Below are 23,413 nucleotides of genomic sequence, written 5' to 3' on the forward strand. Positions count from 1 at the left end.
ATGAAATAAAAGTCATCGGTAAAAAACAATTATTTTATTTATATACATATATTTATATCATATCATATACTATGACTGTTTTTTTTGTTGAATTTACTAAGTTCTCTAAATACGTGTTTCTTTAATTCTTTTTGCCTTTTAAGCTTCCGCGCTTCAACTGCAGCAATCTCAGCTTGATGTGCCTCGATTCTTCGTTTAGTAGCTTCTTTGAGTTGTTTTTGTTTATAAGCATAATTGGTTTTAATCATTTTCATGAGCCTTGCTACATTCGCTTCTTTCGGTTCGCGTACCACGGCTACTCTGCCGTTTCTTTGTTTATGAGATGCTGGCATTAATTTCGGTTTGTCTCGATACGGAAGCTCTTTCTGCAAGCTTCGCGGAATAGACAAGGGTTTGAATACTTTCACCGTTCTCTCGACAGGTGTGTACATAGAATCTTTGTTCGCGGGCATATGTATGTTCTTTTCTCTTTTCAACTGTCCGCTTGTTTTCATTCCTTGCCATCGACTCTTCTCTTCGGCAGGTAACAAGAGCGATGTGACGGGATTGTAAAATCTTGGTACGTCCACCTTGTACCAAGTTCGACAAAAAACAATGTCACTCAAAAGTATTTTATCTTCGAATGTTGCGCGGAAGCATCCCTCTGGCTTTGACACAGCTTTCTTTATCTGTCCCCGTATACCGGACACGGTTTTTATCTTAGCACTCTCGAATTTAGCAACCTCGAGCGCCGAGTTGAACATATCTTTTATAAACGCCGTCTTCTTATAAATTTTCATGGGTACGCCAGTGAGCTTTAGCTTTTTCATGATCTGTGTGCTCTTGTCCATCTCCACGATGGAACCTGTTGCCGCTATTCTAAAACCTGGCACTCTGGTAGCAACATCTTGAACCGCCAGCACTCCTGTGTTTTGTGGCGTGATAGGACCCCAAAAATGTGCCATACAGGCAACATGTTCCGGTGTGTACTTCAACATTCTGTTTTTCAAGTTGTCTTCCAACTTTGAGAAAATTGGCAACGTCTGGAATCGACGCCAACCTACGGAGAGTATCAATGGATCTTTGCTCTTTAGAATCTTTGGATACCACCGATGTTTTTTTATCCTCGTCTGTACGTATCCTATGTTCTCCTCTCCGTGTAACAGTCCCCCGATAATCAATGGATATGTAGGATCAAAATTCGTAACGAGTTCACACGGTACAGTCTCGACTTCGACGCGTACGTACATGCCTGGACGATAACCTTCTAGCTGTACCCTTACGTCATCATCTATTCCCTCAAATTCCGACTTGTTTAAGTTCGCTTGTTTTTCAACTTCAAGTTTCAATTCGTCGTAATATGTTTTAGATTCACCGTTGTCATACTCCAAGTCAAATTGTTCCTTCAACTTTTTCTTCTTTTCCAGCAACTTCTTCCTCTCTTCCGCATCGTTCGTCGTTGATTCCTTTGGAGTTTCCGCTTCATGTTTTACCCCGGTTTCCATGTCTTCGAAATCTCCGTACAACTCCTCCTCGTTTATATCGTCTAACTTTAACAACTCCTCCGCATCTTCCGATTCTTTCCATTTTCCAGTTACGAAGCGATTTGCTACAAGTAGTTTGTTTTCCTCGTTCAACCAATCCAGTTGAGTTTCCGGGAAAAATATGCATTCTTCTTGATTTTGCAACTCTCGTTCCTGTATTTTCTGCTTCTGTTGCTCTTGAACGACACGGAAGATACCACCTATTTCGTCATTTTCGTGTTGAGTTTTCTCATCTTCTTTTACACGATTCCTATCCACTCCATAAACAACTCTCATGAGATTTCTGTTGTTTCGCTGACGTGTCTCGAATGCTTGTCTAGCATGTTCGGCCAGGTTCGTCTTCCATTTTAATTCATCTTCAACTTCTTCATCATTTTCGATCTTATCTTTAACTTGTTCATCATTTTCAATTTCACCTTCGACTTCTTCATTATTCTCAATCTCGTCTTCAACTTCTTCCATATTATCAATTTCGATATTTTCGTTTTCTTCTTCTTCCTCAGAAGTCTCATATTCAAAATCAGTTCCCTGCTCTGCATCATCCATTTCTAGTCCATCTCGTGTATCTCCGTCGCTCAATTCATCGAAACTTTCGTTCTCGCTATTTTCTCCTTCGTTCGTTGCACTTGTACCTGAATTCAACTGATCGAGCGCTTCTTTAATTCTATTCTTTACCATAATATCCGATTCCTTGCTTAGACAACGATACACATCTGTATAATTCGACGCATTTGAAATTGTACCTTTTGTCAAATTCAAAGTTTCTTCTTTCGTAGTAACATCGTCATCTTCTAACGTTGAATTACTTGACAAACTTTTCCTCTTTTTAACATTTTCTGATTCATAGACTTTACTTTTTCTCTTTGTGCCCTTCTTTTTGTGCATCTGTTTGATTTTATTTTCATCTTCTGCCTCCTTCATATCATTCTCACTTTCCTCTTCTCGATCGCTATCTAACTGATCATCTTCGATATCTTCCTGATCGCTATCGTCCGATGCACCGGAAAAATCCTCTACTGACTCGGCAAATACAACCTTTCTTCTAATCCTGCCATTATCAATTACAGTTTCTCCCTTATAACTGTCGAGATTTTCATCAATATCTTGCGACTTTATGGGAGCAGCATCACTAAACAATTGCAACTCGCTATGTTGTAACTTTTGATCTAACGTCTCTTGAGTATCCATTAAAGCACCAACCAAACCTGTGTCTTCCTCTTGATGAGAATGACTGCCAGCCAATTCGACATAAACAGCATCCTTGTCATACACTATGCCACCAACGCCAGAAAAAGGTGCATAAATCAATCGTTCCTTTTCTACTAATGCACGTTTCTTTAACTCCTCTGGCAAAGGACACGGATCTGGCAAGAAACTAATATCTCTGATTTTCAGATCACCACAGCCTGGAATATGTATCGATGCCTCTTTGATTAAAGGAATTCCTCTCACATACCTGGCAACATTAAGAAGAAATTAATGCTGAAATCTTAACAACAATGTACATAATCTTTTACATACCCATATAAACTTATTGTCCTGTCAATTTTTGGATTTTGTCTAATCAACTCAGCGGATGTTAAATCTTCCATTCTATCAGCTAGAATGTAAGGGTGCATGGTATGCCAAGTCAATGGTCTGAACCTCATGACAGATATAAATCTTGCTAAATTTTTTACTTCGGTGCGTAAATATTCCCCGTGAATCAATCCAGATAAGTAAAACAATTTTGCCCCAGCGTAAACTTCTGTCCAAAATCTTTGTTTCAATGTCTTCTTGATCCTCTTCAACTGTTTGGCATTTTTAATTAAATCTAGGTGAGTCAACACACCCATGATCCTAGGCATACCATGAACTTGACAGATATTTAGAAATTCAAATATTTCCATCTCAAAGCCGAAAGATGCATCTACCAGGAGCAATACTAGGTCTGCTACTTTAGCGATGTCTATCATGCTGTTAATGTCGTTGTTACACTCCATGAAGGTGATTCTTCTCTTTTTTCCAGAAACAACAGTGACAGGACCAATTATGTTAGTCAACGGTTGTTTCACAAAACTCTTAAGCAGACATTGAATGACCAAAGATTTGCCAACTTTTGGAGGACCAACAATAGCAACTAGAATCGGAGGAGGTTCAAGAGGCGTCCTATCAACCAGTGGTATATGCTGTTTCTTCGTTTCTATATCTTGTTTCCGTCTAAATCGTCGTTCTGCTTTAATCGCAGAGTTAAACGTGAATGCCTTTGGATTTTTCTGTTTGTCCGTGAGTTCTTGAACATGGCTTTTCTTTGCTTTTTTCTTCTCTGCCTTACGACCGGCATTACGCTCTCTATGTGTTTTATGAGCAACTGCACTCTCTGGCGCACTCGACATTTTCAATTTCTTTACAAAACTTATTAGTCGCTAATTAATGCAAATACATTTTAGGGTTAAGATCATGTTACGGATTAGTGTTGAGGTTATGTTAGATCGATGGCACGCCTTATGCACGCATTTCTGCGTACACGTACAGTATAACGTCTGAAAATAATTCAACGAGGTATTATAATTTACAACATTTATGATATTATAACATGATAGTAAAAAAGTGTTATAATTTGCTACTACTTATCACGTGTTATCTGAGAAAACGGTCACCTTTTCCACTTGTTGAACACAAGTCACAGTAATTATAATTTGTGGACAATAAAATTATATGGGCGTCAGCCTAAGAAAATATATTTGCATTTCCGAGTTATAAATTTTATTAACAACGAATTTTTTGGAATAGTAAGCAAAAAGATTTGCGATTAACAAATAACATTTACTATTGTATCCTCTGGTTAGTATAGACACAGACGAGACTGTCATATATCTAGTTTGTACTTGACTATACTGTCCTGTACTGTATTATCACATGGTGTGCCCAATTAGTACATATTTTCACCGCTAGATGGTTACACCGTAACCATTTCGATACTTTATATACGCATAATATTAAATTTCATTTGTATTGTCTTGTCTAATTGTAAGCGAAGAAACAAGTTCCGAAATTTCTCGCAAACGAAACTCTACGTTGATCGAAAAGCTTTCGAGTAAAATTGGCGAGGGAGGAGAGAGATTCAACAGATTCGGGCAAACGTGTGTCATTACTCCCTCGGGATCAAGCGGTACTAGATTTCGATTGGAAAGTCATCGATCAAAGGTATCTTAATTCACACAATGGCCGAATGATATTGTAAAATTTGGCCGAGTGATCGATCGACTATAGAACGTGATGGCGATGAGCTGGTTAATCGAACGCGATGTCGTCCCATTCTATGAAAGGAGAAACGAACGGAACAAAGTTTCGGCGACAGAAATGCGCGATGACGTATCGCGGAAGAACACCAACAGTGGCTCCGTGGCTGTTCCAGTCCGTCGAGTTCGGTTCGTGACAGCTGTCACCTTTGAAAATCACGGGTAAAAAAATTGTTTAATATATGAGCGCGGATCCACGACGGTTTTACACTTGTCCCCGATTGAGACGCCTCGAACCGCGGCGAATCGCCACGACGATTGGGGTGACTTTCAAATGGAGGCGTAATTTTAGGGTGTGCACGCATTCCCATTCGACTTTGTAAATGTATATATATTCATTCATCTAAGTCCTATGTTTTCTTTTTTTCTTTTTTTTTTTTTTTTCTTTGCCATCCCCACCACTGAGAATATATATGTAACTTTTCCGTTTGCAGGGCATTGTTTCCAACGGATATGGATGTTGACTGGAGTCAAGTTATACATTAAACATTACAGAAACCAACATCGATATTTCGTTTCTTGCCGCGTCCACGTTTAACACGGTGGTAACTCGAGTTGGACAGCAGTTAATCGAGGTAGTTAATTGGCAAAGGGCCAAGCTAGGATGTGGCACAGATGGCACGGGATGTGAAACATTCTACGACTCGTCGGATTTCGCCGACGTCATTGTCAATTAGAAACGTGAAAAACCGTTCGCTGGAAAGAAAGGAGGAAACGCAAGGTTCGAATTGTGTGTGTTGAAAAGGCGTGCAACTGTTCGATGAACCTCGTAAATGCGTATGTTTATATTTCAGCGTTCGATGCGAGAATTCGATGTAAGAATCCGGGACGATCTGGAAAATTTACGAGAGCAAACAGGGACACGAAAATATAGCGGCTGGTCGAATGTATGTACGTGGAAGCTGATATTTGTCATACTGTCCCGATCGTCGTAACAGGATCGCCGATAAATTCATATTTCCGATTGATTGGAGGAACAGCCAGCGGACAACAAATCGTAAAGCAATCGAGCATCGGCGGTCAGTTTGGCGGACGCGGGCTGGCATATGCGCGGCGCTGTTTCGAACTCGAGTGTCCCGAACAATATCGACCAATTATCGGGACGATTGTGTCGCGGCGCCAACTGTCAACGTCGATGGTCAATCGGCCGATCGAGAGAGGGAGTGACCACCGGTCGAATCGATGGACGCGGTCCATCGTCATCACCCTCCATCGTCCGAACCATCGAATTGCGAGCCTTTGTTTTCGCAAGGAAGACGGTGCCGGGCAAGAGGTCAAACGCTGCTAATTTTATGCGTGTTTGCTTTACATCGAACGGCTCGTTGTTTGTCCAGGAGATGAGCTGACCATCGGGCAAGTCCACTCGACCAAGTCTCCGCGCGTGTTGTTCGCCGATCCGACTGGAATTATGAATATAAATATTTGTAGACCGAATACTTCGTAGGACGAAGCTCCTCTTGTTAAAATTGTCGTTGCTAGGTTCGTCACTCGTCGGAACAAAGGCATCCTGCGGCAACGAGGAAAGGAGGACCGCCACCTTATAGCGCCAAGTTACGGCATGCCTGTTCGGATACGCACGCGCGTACACGAGCAACGAGATTCGCGACACGCGACTTCACGTGCGCGAGTCGCGTGCAGACCGGAAGCGACAGTCAAATAGGTACTTTGTTTCAACTCGAACAGCCTTCTCGTACGAGTTGTACGGATGAAGAATTGACGCTTTTGTATTTTTTTTTTTTCTTTTTGTTTTAGATACCGAACCGACGACCAGCGACGACAGTTTCTCGGGCAAATTATTACACCGGTACCGAAATGTGCCGAAAATTTTTGAACTACGAAAGCAAGTCGGTAGTTTGTACGATAATCGTTTCGTACCAAAGACTTTGATAACGAGTTGACGACTCGCGACGCACGATTAACCGAGTTGGTTCCCATAGGCGAGCGATAATCACAGAAACGCGTGCGCCGCGTGCGATTCCTGCGTGAGAACGTTTCTATCGTGATCGCACCCTCCCTCGTTGCCGGCTACCCTTCGTGGCTCGGTAAGCGATCGTTCGCGAGTCTTAGCCACCGTGGGAGTCGCGCCGAGAGACAGGCTAGAACCAGCAAAATGATTTCGCACCCTAGTTTCGCGAGATGGACTCATCATCTGGATTTTAGTTTATCCAGCAAACTGCCAAATTGCTTGTCACGACAGAAACACGCGTGACATCTATAGATGATAGAATACGTACAACACACAATGAAAGTCGATGAAAGAAGGATGATCGTACTGGTGAATCAATGATGGATACTACGATCCCAGATTTCGCGAAATCTTCCAGTTTTAGTATTTACCTACCGACTTGCACTCGGAGTTGCGAACGGAGAGGGTAGGGTAGCGCGACAGCGTGCGACCAGTTAAGCGCCACGAGCGTTCCCACGAAAATCGGCCGGTTGATCGCCGCTTTACTCCCCCTTGATATATCTCTCGCTCTCCTTCTTCCCCAATGTCCCTCGCAGACCCCTGTAGGTACTTACTCACCCCCGGTGGTGGTGAGCATGGGGCGAAAGAGAGAGGAGAGAGAGGAAGTTTTTCACCTTGCGATCGAGAAGCAGAACAGAGACTGCTTGGGCCCCCACTCCCCGAGGAGGCGCGGCACACCTAGTCCCCACCACCGGGGACCGGGGACGAAACGGGGCACGGCGGTCGTGTGTCGTCACACTCGTATCCAAGTCCTCCCGCACACACGTCACACGGGGCACACGAGTCACACGACATACGTCGGCCGCCACGCGACCAGTGCACACGCCTGCGAGTGCACCGCGTTTCGCACCACCGTGCGCACCAATATCGCGAGTATCTGCTGCTTGCCGCGCGTACAACACGCGACCGCGAATCTCTTCGGGAAGCTTCGACACGTGAACAGAACACCAGGCCAAGAACCCGGAAGAAAATCGCGATTGCTCCTTTCGACGATTGCGACTTCTTCCTCCTTCGATCGTCTCGCATCTCGTGCACGCGCTTGTCAAATCGTCAGTCGTCGTTATGTTGTCCCGAACAAGTATCTAAAACTCAAAAGAGAAATTCGAGAGTGAGAGGTGTTAAAGAAAAACTCGACGGAGGTGGACGAGTAATCGAGAGTTTGCGTCGTCGAGTGAGGAAGCACGATGTGGCGTGTGGTGGTCGCGCGATCAGACGAGAACAGCACGTTGCTCTCGTCGGAGATCGGTTCCGGGCCGGTCGGTCCGGTCGGCCCGAATCACATCTCCGCTCTTTCCGGGCCACCGCCACCACCTTCCGGCCATCATCACCATCACTGGGGCTATCCGCCGCCGCCTCATCCCTCTTATCAGCCGCAACATGCCGACGTCGTGGCGTCCCGTCATCATCACGACCTCAGGCATCCGAGCACCGCCACCGCCGACCTCCGACACGAGATGCACAGGCCGGACCTCAGGCATCCCTCCGCTGCGTCCGAGATGCAGCAGCCGAGACACCAGCCGCCACCGGAATTGCACAGGCCCGAGATGGCGAGGCATCACCAGGACATGACGGGAATAAGGCCGGACATGACCGCGGAGATTAGATCTAGTCACGAGTTCTCCGATCTCAAGATCGAGGTCACGGACATGAGGAGTCAAGAGAACGGGCAACAGCAGCAGCAGCAACAACAACAACAACAACAACAACAACAACAACAGCAGCAGCAACAGCAACAAGCGTCGCAACAGAGAAACCTAAAAAGGACTATGAGCGACTCGGACTGCGACGACGTGTTCTCCGAAGAGAGTGGCAAAGAACCGTAAGTCGAGCGTTCGATTTCGATCCCCTCCAACGTGTTAGGTGCCTCGTCGTTAGGTCACTCGGCGACCGACAGTAATCCTTCCCCGGTTTCGAAATTTTGAAATTTAGCACACGTGTGTTAAAAACTTTGAAGAATCTTTCATCTCTCTTTGGCCACGGCAGGCTTTGAATTGATGTACACTGAGAGCGGCGAGATTTATCGTCAGCGTGCCTGTGTCGAGAAGTATATTGAAATATATCGAAACACTGAGTCGCACCAGTGTTAAACCAGTGTTGTTTATTTATTCTATACTCTGCTTATCGAGTAACTAAAAATTTAACAGTGACTGTAAGCTTTATTTATTTCATAGTGTATCTAATAATCTAGTAAGATATGGTACATTTAAATATTTTACGTCATATTTCTTGCAATCGTAATGTGTCTCCCTTTTTACGTTATGTTTTCTTACGCATATTTGTGTCTTTTTCTGATTAATTTATTACCACACCTTTTCATTTTAAGGGTGTTGAATGAAATAACTGTGAAATAATCACATTTACGTTTAAATAACATATGACTAACGAAAAATGTAATTAGACTTCACTTGCGTGAATATTTTTTTGTTGCAATTATGGTCAATAACGAGTAAGCTGAGCATGTAGACGTCGACAGTAGCCAAGGGGTTAAGGTTACAGGAATATTTATTATACAAACAGTATACAGTATAATCATGCAATAGTAACTTTAATCGGTTTTATTAAAACAGTTTAGGCAAAGTGTTGTGGTTTTCCTTTGTAACTTTCTTACAATTATATTTCACCAACTAATTTCTACTAATATTTCTTCCTAGCAATATCGTACTTTTATATATATATAATTATATATATATATATATATATATATATATATATAATTATTCAAAAATATTTAGTCGCGCGAGAATATACACTCATTGTCAGTCAAAAAAGTCTCTGTGCAGTATCATATTTGAATTTCAACTGTGTATAATTAAAAAGTTATACCCGACACAAAAATTTTCGACATATTATTTAAAATTGTTTGCTTTCATTAACCAGTATACGCAAACTTATGCAAATCCTGCAATCAGTTTCGCTGTACTCAAGTTTTGAATATAAATTGAACAGAAATTGCGACAAATAAGTTCCCGTACACTATCATGAAAGTGTTTTGAACAAACACATTGAAAAACTCGAGTCATGCGATTCACGGAGGTCATATCCTTCTTTAGTTTTGTATTAGCAAGCAGAAAGTATATACAAAATTCATAATAACGTACAGAAATGAAAATACACGGATTGATCATAAAGCTAAAGGATGGAAAATCCTCAATAGTTATTGCTGAAATAGTCTCATTCTACAGTGCAATATATTATTAATAAATATCAAAAAACAAATTCTGTTGAAAATCGCAAATATACCGTTTATCAAGCAAAGTTGGAACACCATCATAGTATCTGGTTTTTTCGTCGAAAAAGTAATTTCTTTGTTGCAATGGCAATTGAAAGAAGTTATATATATATATATATATTCAGGGTGTTTCGTAACTTGTAGGACCCACTGAGCTGATTGTCCGTCTAAAAATAATGAAAAAAAGTCATATAAATACATGTCCTATCTGTCTTCGTTTATTAGATATAATGAATTTTCTGTTTTACAAAAGATGCTCGAAATGACCAGCTTGCATTTGAAGACAAGCCTGCACGCGTCTTGTCATTCATCTGGTTACTCTCTCTATCATTCCTGGTGTTTCTCGAATTTGTCAGAAGCCTTGCTCTATTTATATTTTATAGTATTTCAGCATGTTCAATCGATGTTGCGTATGCAATAGATTTTAAATATCGCCACAAATGAAAATCTAATGGATTCAAATCCGGAGAACGAGCAGGCCATGCAATAGGACCTCCACGACCAATCCATTTNATTTGCAAAGTGTTGATTGAAAAATTGCCTAGTCACTCGGCTAAAATGCGGCGGAGCTCATAAAAACCGCATACAAAGTCTAATATCGACTGGAACTTGCTCTAATATTTCGTGTAAATGCGTGCTCAAAAAATCAACGTACTTTGTGTCTGTTAGTTTCCCATCAAGAGAAAAAGGTCCAATTAAAAATTTATCAATTATTCCTGCCCATACGTTTAAACTAAACTTGGTGTTGATGTCTTGAATGCACACTAACATGTGGGTTTTCTTCATCTCAATTATGATTATTATGAAAATTGAATATACCATCCCTGGTAAAACTAGCTTACTTAGAGTTTGCTCTGTTTATACAATTCATTATACCTCATAAACGAAGACAGATAGGACATATATTTATATGACTTTTTTTCATTGTTTTTAGGCGTAAAATCAGTTCGCGAAGTGGGTCCCATAAGTTACAAAACACTCTGTGTATATATATATATATATATTTTGTCCGAATATCAGTAAGAGTAACTTTGGCAGTTTGCCAAGGTTTGAGAAAAAATTTTGCAAAAAAATAATAATCATAAAATTCAGAGAGACTTATTAAAAAATAAAGGAAGAATAAATCGGCAAACGATGTACCGTTGTTCGACACTGTAAGAGTTAATGTTGTCCGACATTCGGCGACATATGGTTCGACTGCTTTCGAACAGCGCGGTAATTAAAATCTCATTGTCTTTGTAAAGGGGGGGGGGGGGGGGGAGAGGTTTGGAAATATTTGGGGACCGGGTTACACTGACGCTGACGATCAATTCGACTCTCACTTTCTTTTCTCTGCACACGCACACTATCAACTATCGTTGCGCCTTTTTTTCTCGATGCAGTTGCAACTCGCCGGGCGGCGACTCCTGCCAGCACGCGTCGCGGAAACGAAGACGAGGGATGATCGAGAAGAAACGTCGCGACAGAATAAACGCGTCCCTCGGCGAGCTTCGAAGGTTGGTGCCGGCGGCAGCGAGAGATCCTCACAGCGGCAAATTGGAAAAGGCGGAGATTTTGCAGCTCACGGTCGAGCACTTGCGAACGCTTCGGAACAAAGGTAAAGCCCCCTCGTTAACACTCGTTGATCGCCGCGTCACCTACATGTATGTATCTGGGCGACAGTCGAGCTACCACTGGGGACCACACTCACCCACGATCTTGATTTTAAATTTTAATTTTTAATTTTTTAATTCAAGAGGCACGAAAGGGTGTAATAACGTTTAGTAGGAAAAAGCGAGTTGAACCAATTGTAAGTTGTCAAACAACGATGTAATAATAACGTAGTAAATTGTTAGATCATTCTGAAGAAGAGTCATAACTACTTTATTAATGTAAAAATACGTAGTATTTCATTAAATACGTAACACACACACGCAAGGATAGCAGGAAGGACAACAGAAGGATAAAAGATGGAAAATGTAAAAGAGAGAGCATGAAAAACAACAACAGGATACCCAAGGGGAGCAAGTTTGGATTCGTGGCCCTGCCAAGAAACCTCTACTCGACGTGTTGAACTATTGTATATCGGCTATTATCGGAGAATGATCGCGAACGACACGTTTTTCCGTCTTTTCTCCTGGCCTGGAAAACACCTGTTGACCGTACAACTTCCTGGTAGGAAGGACTCGACATAACCGAAAAACCATCTGCTGTTAGTTACTGCGTCGAACTCCTAGAATAAAACCAGGTCGTTTAGCCGCGATCGAGGCTAAGTTATTTGTTGCAGTCAAAACGATAGATATTTGTGCATAAATAATAATAATAATAATAATACGATAAATACGAATAATACAATGTAATAACAAGATATGATTTAAACAATAAGACGACACGCGCGATACTCGAAAACAGATGGAATTTATCTGCGTTGATCGAATAGAAAAAGAAAGAAAGAACGGTATGCAATTCTCGCGATTTGAGACCTCGTCGGTAGAGATATCTTTAGAAAGAGAGAGAGAGAGAGAGAGAGAGGCGAGCAGGTGGTAGGGAGGAGCATGGAGCCGAATCGGAGATCCTGTGGGAAGCACAGGAAGTCAACGACTCTTCCGAAGTGGTGTTCCCACGATTGGTGGCGAGTTAGGTAGTAGTGGGGTGTCCCGCGTGGCACCCTTCGTCAAGGAGGCACCGCCGCGTTGCCCACGGTCGGGGCAGATGTCGAACCCTGTGGGAAACCGACTCTCGTTTTATATCTATACTATGCGCCTGCATGCGTAGCTACTCTCTTACACATGCGTACTCTGGCGTCGTCGCGCCCTTGCCTACTTACCTACCTATCTCTTCTCTTTTTAACCATCTTTTATATTCGTTTGCAAGTTCGTCTCTCGTTCTTTTCTTTCCGGTTCCGCGGACGGGGAATTTTTGGAGTATCGAGTACTTTTGTTTTCACGTCTTCTGGCATAAACGAGGCCCCTACGAGGAGGCATCATCCTCCGTCAAGGGATAGATAGAAAGATAAACAATCGGAAATCGGAACGCGCAGAGAATCTTGATTCCTGTTCGGCGGTATAACGCGCGCATGTCACCGTCTACGGGGGTCTAAACGGTTCTCACGCTACCTGTCCCATTTCTCTCGCGCACGTACGACGTGCTTATACACACACCGTGCGTACAGCTATATCCTGCCGGCTGCCGAACTCGTCCAACTATATACCACTTCCACACCCTCTTTCCTCTACACTTTTTTTCCCTCCCATATAAATATCCGCATAAACGATCCGAGATACCGTTCGAATTGCCACAATACACGACGATCATCTGTACGATCATCCGACGATTCGTTTTCAACTATCCTTTTTTTTTTTTTTTTTTTTTCCAAGGTCCCGAAGGATACGACAGCACGAAGCTGGCGATGGACTACCACGCGGTCGGCTGGGGCGAGTGCGCGGCCGAGGTTGGCCGCTACTTGGTGACGATGGAGGGCCTCGACGAGAGGGATCCACTGAGGTTACGGTTGCTCTCTCACCTGCAGAGCTTCCATCGCGAGCATCCTCCGTCCGCGGTGGCCTCGGCCGTGCCTCCGGTGACCAGTCTGACGTCGACCTCGACGAGCAGCAGCTACGAGCCAACCACGGGGGCGGCGAGCACCGTCTCCGCCGGGATGCCACCTGGCGCGGGGCCCATGCCGCCACTCCTCGGTGGCACCGCGCTCGGATGGGGCCAGTACTCCGGCCAGTATCCTCAACAGCAACACGGCAAACCTTACAGGCCGTGGGGCGCCGAATTGGCCTATTGAGACATCCTCTATCCTTAGTTCCTCCAAATTTTTCCCACAACCTTTTCCGCCCATCCCTTCGAAGCCTCACCTTTGAAAAAATCGAACCGTGCCTAGACAACCTCGTTTCCTCGTTTAAGGGTACGAAGATCCCCATTCGAGAGTTACTCTCGAGAGCGATGCTCTCGGACAGTAACAGCTCTCCAAAAGCAGTGTCCATTTTTTGCGAGAGCAACTCGCGACAGTTTCACTCTCGAATGGCGAATTTCACCTTTACGCACGTTCCTCGCCCCAGTTTCTTCCCCAATTTCTTCCCTCCTCTGGAGCACTCTTCTTTTCTACGTAGTGTAATATACGGTACGTTACGTACGATAGTCATGCGAGTACCTAATAACTATCCTAAAAAGATATTATTTATATATTCGATGCGATGCGACTCGTCGATGATTGTTGCCGACCGAGCGATCGCGATTGTACAATTTGTGTATATATATATATATATATGCTTACTTGTATACTACCTGATCTAAAACGTGTTTCTATCTATTGTAAATAACCGAAACGCGACCGAGATCGTTTGTACTTACTTCTATTTTTCTATTTTTCTCTTTATACATATATATATGTATGTATGTATAAGTTTCTTTTGGTAACAGACGCGATGACGTGACTCGCTTGTGATAATGATCAAATCCAAAAAAAAAAAAAAGAAAAGAAAAGAACGTCGATCGAACGCGTGATCCAACAAGTGCCATTAAATATCGTGCCGCGCCGCCACGAGTCCTGCGCGAGAACACGCTCAAAGATTTTTGCAATAAAGTGAGAATAACGTAACAATGCCTGTGACGTGTTCCTTGCATCCTTTTCGCAACAAGCGTGCTCTAAAGCCGAGTAAGAACCGACGAATGTTTAGAGAGATTTTTCATTCAGTCTGTTTCATTCGGCAATTCCGTTCGCCTCTGTAATTCCCTCTGTAATCTCTGCGAATTTTCAGCGAAACAGGAGAAAAAAAAAAAAAAAAAAAAGAAAAAACGCCTGCAAAATTGCAAATTCATTGCGACTAGGCGTGCATTCTTATGCAAAGATTCGCTTTGAAAGCTCGGCCAGACGCTTGACCGCAACAGAGAAACAAAAGTAAGCGTCCCGGGGTGTTCCCCAGTTCGACTAGCGGGATGCGAACCAGTTCTGCCGCTCGTTAAACCTTTCGTAGAAGAATACGTTGGCAAGAAACGGGGGAAACTCGCGGCGCTCGTTACGCGATCGATGATGATAATTAGCCACTACCGGTTTCCTTTTTTTTTTTTCTTTCTTTTTTTCTTTTGCGAACGTTCAAAATCCACGGACAGCAGCAAACCTAATTGTCAAAGAGGAAGAATAGTGCGTGGGCACGTGGCCATTGTTCGAGGCACCAACCCCCCCGTTCCGAATATCACCGTGCCTCTCTCCGTCCTTTGTCTCCTCCCCCTTCTTTTCTTCCAGACTTTCCAATTGTTTCAAACTTTTCAATTGTTTTCTATATAGAACGTTTCGCTGTTCCGTCGTGTTCTGCGTATGAGAAACTTGCCCGATCCGGTGGCGATCGTAATACGGTAATGCCCACTTAAGCGTCCACTTGGACACTAGCGTTATCCTGTCACTTTCGTCAATATTTACGTATAGCTACTGGCGTGTATAGCCACGTTAAAATACAGGTGGTAAGCAAGTAAGTACATAGAACGTGCCAGGAGGGTGGACGATGACGTTGTCGCCAGCGAACAGAAGTTTCCTTCGATCGAAAATTCTTAACGAACACCAATGACCGTCGGCAAAAACTATACTTTATTTACGACATATTCGCCATTATCCATTAAAAAGTCACAGCCTCGTCGGACATACAATAAAATATCGATACTCGTATTATTCGTGTCTATGTACATACGTACGTACATACATACATGCATACATACATACATCCGCACATGTCTTACAACTATGTACATATTTCACACGTGCTCGCGTAAATACAACACGTACACAACGCGTACAAATGTTATACGAAAAAGAAAATGGTGGTCGTTGTAACGTCTCGCGTTTTGCGGCAAAGAAAAAAAAAAAAAAAAAAAAAAAAAAGAACAGCCTGCCTGCGAAAGAAATTATAATATAGTTCGATAACACGGCTGTAACACGTTTCTTAACGAAAATCGTGCAGTTGGTAGTAATTGTAAAAATAATACTGCAAGTAGAATAGAAGAGCGGCTTTAGTTTCGCGCGTGCTCGTTCTGTCGATCGGTCGACACCGTGCAACCAACACTCTATCGCGTCTAAATTGTGCAAGTTTAACTCGTACCACGTAAAAGAATATCTCCGCGAGTATACACCGTAACGAGGAAACGTTACGTCCCTACAAATACCAATTTCGACAACGGGAGATCTTTAAATCGCGCACCGTCGACGAGTTCGGCTAAACTATTTACATACATGTTTCTCGCAATCGAGTCGACGTGAGATCGAATCGACAAACCACGATACATCTACAACGTACGATTTCATTTACTTCGACGCAAATCGTTGAAAATCTTTCTTCTTCGATTTCTTTTCGGGCTAATAGGGCTCGCCCTAAATTAAGTACATACGCCTGTTGGACGGTTCGTTGCATCCTGACAAAACTGTGTGTAACGTAACGTATTTATCTTTCATTCTTATCGATCGACGTGGTCGAACTTTCTGTCAAAATTTAGCTCGACAAAATAATCGAACGTGTGCCCACCTTACGAAAGGGGATAGATATTTACGTTCTTTTTTTCCCTTTTTTTTTTTTTTGCTAATCTTCCCGAATAGACTCTTCGATGTCTCGTCCCGCTCATCTCGCGTTCAACAGATACATATTTCGGTTCGAAGCGACGACGACGACGAATCTCGTCACACTCCCATCACCGTCGCGGAGAAAGACGGGAATAATACTCGTGGCGATGAATCTCCATGAAACTTGTCGAGTTCAGTCGTTAGATCATCATCTCGTTCTCAATGTTCTCGTTCCGCTGGTTCTCCTCGTACTCGTCGCAGTAACAGCACATGGAGACGCCGTCCTCGGAGTTGTCGGCAACGTACGTCGTGAACGTGTCGATGCTCTTCGCGTCCAGCGACGGCAGGGACCACGAGAGCGACTCCGTCTCCAACTCCGGCACGTTCGAATGCCAGGATGTCAAGTTCCGTGACTTTTTCACCTTGCGGCTTCTCGTCGACAGTTTCTTGATGGCCTGCGAAATTGACGAGCAAACAGCTTATTTTACGACGACACTTTGTTCGTTTCTTTCTCTTTATCATTATTTATTTATTTTTTTTCTATACCAATCGAGTCGTTACCACAGCACGCGGGGAGAAGCTCGAAAAGATGTTCAAATTTTATTCGTTTTCTTAATTTTAACGGTGGTAGACATAGACGTCTCTTAGAAGTATACGTTCGTGTCAGTGGGGTTGCAGCGAGAGGCACAGGAATCAATGTTGAGCAAGGTCAGAATTACGCCAACGAAAAAAATTGTACAGTCCCGCGACGTGTGAAAAAAAAATCGACTGTAAAATTAATTCGAGGCTCGACTCGGTTCGTACGTGTGCGAAGAAATTTCGTAAAGTGCAGGAAGAAGGGGTCGGGTGGGTGGTAATCGCCTCGAATCGACGAAATTAAATTCAGATTCGGATCGAAACTACTAGCAGGAACAAGCCAATGGCGAGGTTAACGATGCGAAACGCCTGGCTGAAGAAATTAGGTCGACCGATGCACCAGAAACGTGTACGTGAATTGTACGTGCATTGTACGTGCATGTACGTACGTGTGCGTGCATGTGTGCATGGGCGCGTGAGTGCAACAGCGAGTCGAAAGGGATAATTGTCACGTCGTCTTACCCTAAGGAGCCTGCGACCGGACTTGCTCAGCAATTTTCTCAACATATCGACGCCGAGCCTTCGACGGTGTCCCGAGGATGTCCGAATTTTGAACGGGATTGAACGGGACACGGTGGCTGACGAGATTGATTTTTGACCGTTGTACGAATCGTCTCTCTCCAGTTCGATGCGCACGCCTCGGCGTCACGCGACCAAATACCGCTCCGTGCCGCCACACCGTCCTATTTATTACCTCGGCTGGCCCGATCTTATCGTACCACGCCGTACGAACTACCCTGTCCCCACTCGACCGTTCACCGTCTAAAGTATTTACATGCTGCATGCTTTACTTTCGAGTATTATAGACTCACGTTTGCACAGAGAGAGAGAGAGAGAAAGAGAGAAAAAGAGAGTAGACATTATCAACGAACCGAAGAAGGGTTAGGTTTACCAAGTTGTGTACTCGCGTACTTACTGTTGCTGCTGATCCATTGTCTCGTGCGCGCTCAATCCTCCCTTACCTCAGGTATAAATTTCATTTCGAAGGCATCACTTCTTCCTTCTCGATCGTGAAACAGAGATTTCGGCCGCAGTTTTCCTACTTTCCTTCTCCTTCCTCTCCATTCGTGAACGAAAACCGAATTTGAAAGATCGAGTCAATTTGAACGACAGGAGCACGTATTGTTCCTTTTATTTTTCAACTTTAGAATCGCTACCGGTGGTCGCGTGAGCGCGATATGCACATCGATCGAGGCACGAAGATGATAAACTCGCGGAGCTAACAGAGCCAGGCGGAGAAGAAAGAGAAGAAATGAAAGGGGGAGGAGGGAGGGAAAAGGAGATGCTCGTTGGAAAGTTGAAGGGTGGCAGAGGCGCGTGGCACGGTCGCGCGTACGCATGCGCGTACGCGAAACTAGACGCGATACGTACACGTAGCGTGGATACGCACGTGCGCGCGACGTAGACGTAACGCGTGTGAGCGGAGTTGTTCTCACGCGGCGGCACGAGGCTACCATCTCCCCAGTGCGTGTCGCCACGTGCCAGCTCGATGCACCCACAGAAAGCTCATAATTGTCATAACATTCGAGCTACGTTCGCTCGAGGAAACGCCAATATCGGCGTTACATTCGATCTACGACAATAATAATAAGCAGCAGTAAGTACTGGTAGCAAATAATAGAGGTTATGTACCCTCCTTTTTTTGTCTTTTTTTTTTGTGAAATCTCGAAACATTCGGTTCGTAACTTCTAGGATAGATAGTGCTCGCCGAAACATTCTAATAAACGTGGGTGTAGAAATTAATAGTTTCGAAGTTGTAAACGATTTTTTGCTTCATAGAAGCTATGTGATTACATACTTTTCATTTCGTAGTCAACAGTCTTGCTCGCTTTCGATCACGAGCAGTGTCTTAATATCTTTACGATCGTTACGAAGAAGATCCTCTTGAAATGAAAAAGGAGAGACGAATTGAACGATCCTAAGATAGCTTCGCACGAACGACGTCACAATGCACCACTCCGATTGCGTGTGACGTCAACAAGACTACCTGCATCTTACGCTGCCCTAGAACTAGTTTACTATCCTTGTCTGCACATGCCGTGCATATATTATACATACATGCACGTGTAGAAATCCCCATGTACAATGCTAGATGAAAGTAACGAGACGATCAAATAGAAGAAAAAGACTTGACGTAAGGACATATGACGCACCTCTTTTCCCCCTCGTTCCCACCCGGCAGTTTTTAATCTTCGTACATTCGAACCAAACGAAGTAACCGAATCATCGTGGCACGTGCCAAATACGCGTGTATTTCCGATTTTTTCTAAAGTGTCTAATTGTCACTCGCTAGTTAGTTTTTCTGCTTCAACATTAAGATATATCGACGTTCGTAAAAAAAAAGAAAAACAAAAAAAAAAGAGAAAACTGGCAGTATCTGTGGACGAACAAACGTTTTTTAAACATTCTCAAATTTTTATATAAAGATAATATTCTCTGTACGATTCACATTCACCTACAGATCTTGCGTCGAGGACGGCGGGTAGCCTAGTTTAAAAAATAGAAATAAAAATAAATAAATGAAAAATAAAAATAAAAGAAAAAAAAGAATGTAATAATTTTAATGGGAAACAATTGCCGATAGCGATAGAGTAACGAGCGACGCGTGCCAGGGTCACGTGTCCCCTCCCCCCTAGATGCTCGCTCAAACATTATACGCGATATGGTGCGCGCAAAATAAGTCTCACCTAATTGCGACGGCTGTTCCATTAGAGATTAAACTTCAAACGAGACTCGGTCAGATTCGTTCGGTTAATTAAGACGGTTCACCCAAGTATAACACCATCTTTGTACTCCCTCTCCGCTGCCCCCTACCTCTAGGTCCGCGGAGGGAGAAGCCACGAGACACCGTACATGCAACCGCATGTGTACCCCCACTTTGCCTTCTCCGTCCTCCCGAAAATCATCAATAATTGTAATCGACACGTCCGGGAGCAAAGTCTCCTTGTTCGAGAAACTGCATCGACGGACAATAGACGCTGCAAAAACTGGTTTTATTCGTTCAACGAGAAACAACGTCGGCAGAAATGAACAGTTTAACTTCGACGCGTTGCACATCGTTACACGATCAAATCTGAGAGGAACAGTCTCGGTCTTATGGACTCGTTCTTTTCACTTGTCACGATTATTTATGAAATTCCGATATTCGTTCACGCGCCGTTTCGTGATAAAACAAGAGTCGTATCATTTTATATTTTATGTAATTATTTTACGTACAATGTATTATTGTATATTTTATATTTTATGTACAATGTATTATTTTATATTTTATATTTTGATAAATCAGCGAAAATAACACCAAACCTCAAAAATTATTCTTTACTAACAGTACTTGGATTGGTACAAAGATGAATATATCCGTGATGTGCAATTTACACGCACCTCTACTAACGTAATTGTCTGTAAGAGTATAATTATATAACATACGGATACAAGAAAAATCAGAGAAAGGAAACAGAAGAAAGAAAGAAGAAACTGCGTTGATCTTCTGGAAGAATTTCAAGATCTTTCTAAGGAGAATCTTTTCGATTCTCACACGTGTCGTTTTCCATCGATTCCAACGTTAAAATATCGAATACCGATTGACCGCAATTAGACAACACACAAAAACCGAAATTACAGAAATAGCCAGAATACGTGTATGTTTTATTCACTTCTTACATTCTACGTAGAAAAAGAATTCAATGGGAGATTCAAAGATGATCACATTGGTTAGTCCATAAATTATTTACATAATACGATGGGAAATCAAACAGACCCATCATTTTCTTCAGATACAGAGATACATTTATCATGATCTATGTGATATATTACTGCAATTGAACGTGACATTATTGATGATAACGTCAAGTAACAAACGTTCAAGAGGCAAGAAGAGGTTCGTGCAACTTGTCCGCGTCGTACGGTATATTACTCTTATTTCCGGGTAGCAACATCGGCACTGTCTTCGCGCGAAGTTCGTACGGGAAGTAATCGTGGCAAAAGTTGTAAAAATCGTTCCGAGTACGGATAATGCCGAGCCGCGCCATTTCTTTCATTAACGCGTGCAACTCGGCCTTGTAATTCGAGTACGATTTACGTTTGACAATCAACGTTGTTACGTTCGACAACTGATGCACAAACTTCTCGGAGGCTACTCTCGTTTCCAGCTTGAATCTCGGTTCCATACACTTCCACAAGTATTTGTAAAGACGATCGGTAATCCAGTATTGTGGACGGGGGAGCCGAGGTGCCCGGTACGGTTTCCCATTTACCAGAAATGCCTTGTGAATTTGTCTCGTCGAACGTTGCTTTTGCAGTTTCCTACCTTCCTCGACCTTCTCTATTTTTCCTGCCTCTAACGACGACTTTTTTTCGTTCTTTTGCTTGTCGTTTATGCGGGCTATTTCTCGTTTCTTCAGCCTCTCCAGTTCTCGTTTGATCCCATTTACTTTATCTTTATCGCGAAAAACCTGCGACACTGGTAACATTTCATCCGATCTCAAAAAATCCCTGATACTCTTCTGCCCTTTGGAGATGTTGGTATTTTGCGAAGTAGACGTTCCAACCACCGTTGGCATTGACTGTGCAGAACCAGTCGAGATTCTCTCCTTTGAAGGAGAACGTAACGGCAATGGCGAGGCTTGCAATGAATTTTCTTGTACTTTAGCAGTGTCTTCTTGATTATCAATTATATTCTCGAATGGATTTTTGTCTGCACTCTTACGGTAGTTTGCCAGCAGTCTTGTCTTCGGTTTCAATATTATATCGTATTCGCTGTCAGTGCTGTCATTGCTTTCATCGCTTTTGGTACTATTATGTACGGATGGATTATTATTTTCAAATATTATGGTCTGTGCTTTTGGTGTTCGCGAATGCGAAACGTCATTTTTACTTTCAGACGTTAATTCGGACTGATTTGCCACCGCTTCATTAGGAGTCGAGGCTTTACTTGCAGCAGGCATCGAATCGTTTCTTTCAATTTGTTGCTCATTATCGGAGACTGTTTTAGATTTTCCCTTCAAAGAAAATTCTAACTCACTCTTTTTCAACACGTCGACAAACGCATTATTCCGACTCTTGTAATTTCTCCTGAAAATATCAGGCCTTGATTTTAAAATATCATTGCTGCTTTGACTGTGATCCAAACTTCGTTCCTCTACTCTATTCGACTGTTGCGCATTGGGGTTTGTTTTGCTAGTTGATGCAGAACTTCTCCGTCTTTGTGAACTTTGTCTAGTCTTTTCTGCAACTTCCAATTTAGATGACTCAGAATCGTTAAGAGCATTCAAAAAGATATTATCTTTGCTTTTCTTTTCTTTCAGAAGCAGAGGATGTTTTCTTTTCTTGACTATGGATCCTTCTTCAGAGTCTGATGTCTGCACATTCCTCAAAGAATCTAGCAAAATAATCTAGCATTATAATCAGTAACAAGTAGTTTGAAACCCTACACCTCATAAATTAAGAAAACGTACCCCTTTCTATGACATGGTTGTTTATTTTTGAGGAATTTGAGGAGGTCTCCAGTACCTTCCACCAATTGTCCATAGACGAGCTTGTTTCCATTTGCGAATCAGAATTTAAATAACGGCTGGTCTGATTCAAAACGTTTGAATTTGTTGACAGCCTCGTCAATGTGTTATCCTCCAAATTTTTCCACCAATGTGAATGTTCTGAAACATAAATATGACAACTTGCGTGAATAACCTAACCTATACGAAAGTTATCAAACACGTACGTACCATCATCAAAACTATCCCAATTCGAATTTAAAATAGCAGAACTGTGTCTAGACTGGCGTTTAATTGAACTTCTTCGTTTACTCATTTTTAATTAACAACTTTCACTAACAAAATAGTTTCACAAGAACTGTGATTTTCCGTGTCACGATACGGCTTCGATTCTTTATTTAACTTGTCTACTTTTAAAACTCTTAAAAGACTATTATTATACATACTAATTTCAGTAAATTTCAAACAACAAAACAAACAATAACTATTCATCACAAGCATCTAATTGTCATTACATCTGCGAACCGACGCAACCTATATTACCGACACTATCTTCGAACCGTTGAATGGAAATTTCAATTATAGAATAGAATATAATTATATAATTTTAATAATTTATTTTATAATTATATAAGTATAGAATATAAATGAAACATAAGAGAAAAGCTAATTTTCACGAAATTCATTTCGCTAAATCAGTTTCTTTTTGCAAATAAAAATTTCTCTGTTTTACGGGGTAAGAAACACTAGCGCCGCG

The 23,413-nt window shown here is 42.6% G+C and overlaps 4 protein-coding genes across 10 annotated transcripts; 1 reads left to right on the plus strand and 3 right to left on the minus strand.

The window, feature by feature from the left end:
- Positions 1–24: 24 nt before the first annotated feature.
- LOC122534479 (ribosome biogenesis protein BMS1 homolog) lies at positions 25–3,956 on the minus strand. 2 transcript variants are annotated; one of them, XM_043665137.1, is made up of 3 exons: positions 3,045–3,956; positions 1,947–2,979; positions 25–1,916 (listed from the first exon to the last, which is right to left on the minus strand). In XM_043665137.1, exons 1-3 carry the CDS (start codon positions 3,896–3,898, stop codon positions 63–65), a joined length of 3,741 nt encoding a protein of 1,246 aa, XP_043521072.1. In that variant the 5' UTR covers positions 3,899–3,956; the 3' UTR covers positions 25–62. The 2 variants fall into 2 exon arrangements, with proteins under 2 accessions (XP_043521072.1, XP_043521071.1); XM_043665136.1 differs by having other exon boundaries at positions 25–2,979.
- On the plus strand, positions 3,598–14,689 carry LOC122534481 (hairy/enhancer-of-split related with YRPW motif protein 1). Of its 5 annotated transcripts, XM_043665143.1 has the most exons (7): positions 4,392–4,709; positions 4,832–5,129; positions 5,239–5,525; positions 5,599–6,464; positions 6,557–8,589; positions 11,382–11,596; positions 13,356–14,689. In XM_043665143.1, exons 5-7 carry the CDS (start codon positions 7,955–7,957, stop codon positions 13,769–13,771), a joined length of 1,266 nt encoding a protein of 421 aa, XP_043521078.1. In that variant the 5' UTR covers positions 4,392–4,709; positions 4,832–5,129; positions 5,239–5,525; positions 5,599–6,464; positions 6,557–7,954; the 3' UTR covers positions 13,772–14,689. The 5 variants fall into 5 exon arrangements, with proteins under 5 accessions (XP_043521076.1, XP_043521078.1, XP_043521077.1 ...); XM_043665141.1 differs by lacking the exons at positions 4,392–4,709; positions 4,832–5,129 and adding an exon at positions 3,598–3,684; XM_043665142.1 differs by having other exon boundaries at positions 4,392–5,129.
- Positions 14,690–15,545: 856 nt separating this feature from the next.
- On the minus strand, positions 15,546–18,411 carry LOC122534482. Of its 2 annotated transcripts, none has more exons than XM_043665146.1 (2): positions 18,130–18,411; positions 15,546–16,986 (listed from the first exon to the last, which is right to left on the minus strand). In XM_043665146.1, the coding sequence occupies exons 1-2, from the start codon at positions 18,145–18,147 to the stop codon at positions 16,732–16,734; spliced, it is 273 nt and encodes a 90-aa protein (XP_043521081.1). In that variant the 5' UTR covers positions 18,148–18,411; the 3' UTR covers positions 15,546–16,731. The 2 variants fall into 2 exon arrangements, with proteins under 2 accessions (XP_043521081.1, XP_043521080.1); XM_043665145.1 differs by lacking the exon at positions 18,130–18,411 and adding an exon at positions 17,630–18,094.
- Positions 18,412–20,438: 2,027 nt separating this feature from the next.
- Positions 20,439–23,217, minus strand: LOC122534480. Its single transcript, XM_043665138.1, has 3 exons — positions 22,888–23,217; positions 22,621–22,818; positions 20,439–22,544 (listed from the first exon to the last, which is right to left on the minus strand). Exons 1-3 carry the CDS (start codon positions 22,970–22,972, stop codon positions 21,028–21,030), a joined length of 1,800 nt encoding a protein of 599 aa, XP_043521073.1. The 5' UTR covers positions 22,973–23,217; the 3' UTR covers positions 20,439–21,027.
- Between the last annotated feature and the right edge of the window lie 196 nt (positions 23,218–23,413).

Source organism: Frieseomelitta varia, unplaced genomic scaffold (genome assembly GCF_011392965.1).
Source record: "Frieseomelitta varia isolate USP_RPSP 00005682 unplaced genomic scaffold, Fvar_1.2 scaffold_600, whole genome shotgun sequence".
NCBI lineage: Eukaryota > Metazoa > Arthropoda > Insecta > Hymenoptera > Apidae > Frieseomelitta > Frieseomelitta varia.

Excerpts from the sequence above, each read along its gene's own strand:
- LOC122534479 (XM_043665136.1), bottom strand. The coding sequence starts at position 3,898 with ATGTCGAGTGCGCCAGAGAGTGCAGTTGCTCATAAAACACATAGAGAG. Across the intron at positions 2,980-3,044 it reads AGGACAATAAGTTTATATGG|GTATGTGAGAGGAATTCCTT; the intron begins GTATGTAAAAGA and ends TAATGTTGCCAG.
- LOC122534481 (XM_043665141.1), top strand. The coding sequence starts at position 7,955 with ATGTGGCGTGTGGTGGTCGCGCGATCAGACGAGAACAGCACGTTGCTC. Across the intron at positions 8,590-11,381 it reads GAAGAGAGTGGCAAAGAACC|TTGCAACTCGCCGGGCGGCG; the intron begins GTAAGTCGAGCG and ends TTCTCGATGCAG. Across the intron at positions 11,597-13,355 it reads GCGAACGCTTCGGAACAAAG|GTCCCGAAGGATACGACAGC; the intron begins GTAAAGCCCCCT and ends TTTTTTTCCAAG.
- LOC122534482 (XM_043665145.1), bottom strand. The coding sequence starts at position 17,674 with ATGTTGAGAAAATTGCTGAGCAAGTCCGGTCGCAGGCTCCTTAGG. Across the intron at positions 16,987-17,629 it reads CCGGTCGCAGGCTCCTTAGG|GCCATCAAGAAACTGTCGAC; the intron begins GTAAGACGACGT and ends TCAATTTCGCAG.
- LOC122534480 (XM_043665138.1), bottom strand. The coding sequence starts at position 22,972 with ATGAGTAAACGAAGAAGTTCAATTAAACGCCAGTCTAGACACAGTTCT. Across the intron at positions 22,819-22,887 it reads TTGGGATAGTTTTGATGATG|AACATTCACATTGGTGGAAA; the intron begins GTACGTACGTGT and ends TTTATGTTTCAG. Across the intron at positions 22,545-22,620 it reads CAACCATGTCATAGAAAGGG|ATTCTTTGAGGAATGTGCAG; the intron begins GTACGTTTTCTT and ends TTATTTTGCTAG.